The sequence below is a fragment of the Elephantulus edwardii genome, unplaced genomic scaffold (assembly GCF_000299155.1).
Source record: "Elephantulus edwardii isolate Elephantulus edwardi_28Jun2011 unplaced genomic scaffold, EleEdw1.0 scaffold00445, whole genome shotgun sequence".
NCBI classification, from domain to species: Eukaryota; Metazoa; Chordata; class Mammalia; order Macroscelidea; family Macroscelididae; genus Elephantulus; species Elephantulus edwardii.
Genome location: NW_006400195.1, coordinates 537039 through 540788, shown reverse-complemented (window position 1 = coordinate 540788; position 3750 = coordinate 537039). Strand labels below are relative to the sequence as shown.

Below are 3750 nucleotides of genomic sequence, written 5' to 3'. Positions count from 1 at the left end.
CACCCACAGATGGCCCAACTCTTTTTCCAATTGAAAAGGGATTGGCATTTTATTACCCTAGCTCACATAGCAGATTTGGGCTTTTGATGTGGTGGTAATATTGTGTTGGTCAGATTTTTTTCAGTCGTGACTGAAAAATAGATCTGCTGTCTTTCCTTTTTCCCTCTGACCACTGGTTTCACATTTATTCCCTGAAATTTCTACCATCTTTAAAAGGGTGGTATTGTCTTTATTGTTCAGATTCTCAGACTGTGTTCTCTACATTGAGTCTGGTATCAAGTTGCCTTCACCTGCCTGCTCCCTTCCTCCTGGCAGCAATGTTAAGGCTCATGGCTGTGATCCCATTGAATCTCAGGGGCCTTCTCGGGAGCCACAGTGGAAAAGACGGTGCCTTCTAAACAAACACACTGAAGAGAGGGAATTCAGCCTGATTGGGCTGCAGTAGATCAATCAGAAAGCACACTGTCCCGGAGAAACCTTCATACAAGCTGTAGATACTTTCAAGAACTCGTGAACCAGCTTTGAACTCCTCAGTAAACAAGAATTCAGCAAACCTAAGAGGAAAAGAAGAAAACAGGGTCAGTTTCAACATGAGAGCTATTTCCGTATTACTAGCTTTGAGTAGCTTCTTCTGCTGAGGTTTTGGCATAATTTTCTTTCCAGAATGATGTAATTCTTTTAAGAAGGCCCTTTTCTCCATTAACAAAAAAAAAATAAAAAATAGAGTGGCTAGAGAATTCTGTTTCCCAACAAAATATATGCACAAGCAAATTAAACTATTTCAGAGTTTGCAAAGCAAAGCAATTAGGCATTTCCTGAAGATTGTGTTCCTTCCACCATCCAATAATAGGAAATACACACATACACATACACACAGAAAGAAAGAGATAAATAATATTTTTCTTCCTCTTGAACAGAAGCAAACTAGCATATATTAAAAAACTAACTAAGCAGTGTGTTATTCCTGAGATAGATTTCATTCATATGTGACAGACAGTAGAGACTGAAATAAAATAGGTGAGATTTTACAGAATCTGTGGTTTGGGGCAAACAAAGGAATAGGATGAATGGGACAATGCAAGCAATGCTTTACAATCATGACAACAAATACTAACTCAGCTACAAGATAGGATTATTCACCTTAGAAATAAGTCAGTGGCCTCTAAATTCTCTATGAAAATTCCTTTTTACTTTGTTTATGTTTGCCATTAAGTTCTACTCATATTACTTATAATAAATTACACGTTTGTAGTAATTAACCACTTTAAAAGTGCTGTCATCTCTTAACTTGCTTGCTTCACATGTTTCCATTGCAACCAAAATAATCATGAATCCAAAGGCCAGAGCTCACACTTTGGTAAGGCCCTAGAACTGATACAGCCATAAACTTATATTATTGCTAAAACATAGAAAGTCCTATGAGAGCAATTACTTACTTGGTTTTTGTAATGCTCTTGGAATTATTTATGGAACGTTGGGCTGTTTTTTGGTTTTCTTGGCCCACAATCGGATGTCAGCTGATTGGATTTGCCAGATTTAGCTAACAAAGAGCTGTGAGCCAGAGGTCTCTCAGTTTACAGTCAACTAACATTTTGTGGGTGTGCCTTGTATTTAAAAGGCAGTAGTACCAGACTAAGTCTGCAGGTTAGAGGCTCCTGTGAAGTGGTTGGATTCTGGAAAATGATTTCTTGTGTGATAATTGATTTTGAGGTGAACATTCTTCTAAGTGGTACAGCAGTGGTCTATTTGCTGTCATAGGTGTGTCAAATGCCATAAAGGTTATCCATCATGGACAGTGTTTGTTGTAGCTCCCGGACTGATACAAATTTAAAAGCAAATAGGGCATCCACTTCCTAAACCACATGCCTCTGGAAACTCTATAAACTTGAAGAAATAACAATAGTTATAGAACAGGGTTTAGGTCTTTTGTTCATAGGGTCGGATGCTATGAGTAGTATTCGAATTAACAACAGTAACAACTAGGAATTCTTTTGAGGTGCTTTAAAATGAATCAGTTGGAAATATATTGCCACTCTGGTTGGCACATTGTTTCAATCAAATGCTTTTGTGAATATGCAGTTTTAACATTTCAACAATAATGATACATCTTAAAGATTTTAAAATTAATTGTAAAATTATTATTTTTATATCATTATTAAAATTATATACATTATTACTAATTTGATTATAAAATGAAGCTTCAGGGAGTCTGAACATATTTGTTTCAATAGATAATTTGATAGTCTGTATCCCTATTCAAAACAAAGGTTTCAAATGCATAAAATATATAAAAAACATTGATGGCATAAAATAAAACACACAGGATCCCAAAAGAAAGTGCTTATACTAAAGCACAGTTGCGTAAAATTTAAAGGCAATTGGTAATACAGTAAGTAATATATGAAACCCATGGGCATCGAGTTGATTCCAGGTCACAGTGACCATGTAAGACAAGGTAGAACTGTCCCAAAATGTTCCCAACATGTTTTCATACCAAAGGCTGGCAGTTTAAATCTACCAGCTGCTCCACAGGAGAAAGACAAGCACTCTCCTCCCAGGCAATTTATAGACTCACTTTACTTTTGTCCCATAGGGTCACAGTGACCTTGAATCAACTCAGTGTCACTGGGTTTCATATATGACTATATTACCAATTATTTTAAAATTTGGGGTAACTGTGCTTTCATATAAGAATTTTCTTTTGAGATCCTGTGTATACTATTTTTTTAGATTAATTTAAATGAAAGTTTACAGAGACTTAGTGTTTCCAGTCACTCTTTGTTGCACTTTTCTCCCTTCCCACCCCCACCCCACAATTCACTCTTCTCCTTAAAAAGTAAAAAACTCTTTCATTGCTGTGCAGTCCCTCCTCCCAAGTTCACTCCACTGTGCAGCCTTAATACTGGACTCCTGTCATGAAAATAATACCCAATCATATATTCCTTTTAAACAGTTCTCTCTCGCATCTGTTTCAATACCGTGTACATTATTTATCTCCTCTTTTCTTAGTTTTCCCCAACCCTCCTATCAGTTCTGTTTTATAACAGTGGTATTATGCCATATTTGTCCATTTGTTACTGAGATATTTCACTCAGCATAATGTCCTCCATGGGTACCCATTTTGTATAGTATTTCATGAGTTATTTGGTTTTTCAGGGCTGCATAATATTCCATTGTGTGAATATACCACACCTTCTCTATCCATTCGTTTGTTGATGGGCCCTTGGTTGTTTCCAGGTCTTTGCTATTGTGAACAAAGCAACAATAAACATGGGTATGCATATAAGGGTTCCAGTTTCTCCACAGCCTCGCCAGTATTTGATGTTTGCTGCTCTGTTATCTTTTGCTATTCTTCCTGGGGTGAGATGATATCTCATAGTTGTTTTGATTTACATCTCTCTTAGATCTAGGAATTTTGAACATTTCTTCATGTGTTTGTTTGCCATCTGGTTGTCTTCTTTGGTGACATGTCTGCTCATATCCTGTGTCCATTTTCCATTGGGTTATTTAGCTTTATCTTGTTTTGGTGCTCATGTATTTAATAAATTCTAGATTTAAGTCCCTTGTCTGACATGTCATTGTTGTTGTTGCTGTTAAGTGCTGTTGAGTCGTAGGTGACTCATAGCGACCCTATGAACAAAAGTTCTCACCACTTGCGTGACTTTCATCCTTTCTCCAGGTTCATAGGGTTTCCGGAGGCAAGCTATTTATGGAAGTGGATGCCACTCCTGCTTCCAAGCTTGTTTTAAT

General features: G+C 36.9%; 1 protein-coding gene across 1 annotated transcript in view; it reads right to left on the bottom strand.

The window, feature by feature from the left end:
- Window positions 1–350: 350 nt before the first annotated feature.
- Window positions 351–3750, bottom strand: part of LANCL3 (LanC lantibiotic synthetase component C-like 3 (bacterial)) — a 247589-nt gene continuing 244189 nt past the window's right edge. Inside the window, exon 5 of the mRNA XM_006902742.1 lies at window positions 351–554. Coding sequence (XP_006902804.1) covers window positions 395–554 — 160 coding nt within the window. The 3' untranslated portion in view covers window positions 351–394. The remainder of the gene's footprint in view (window positions 555–3750) is intronic.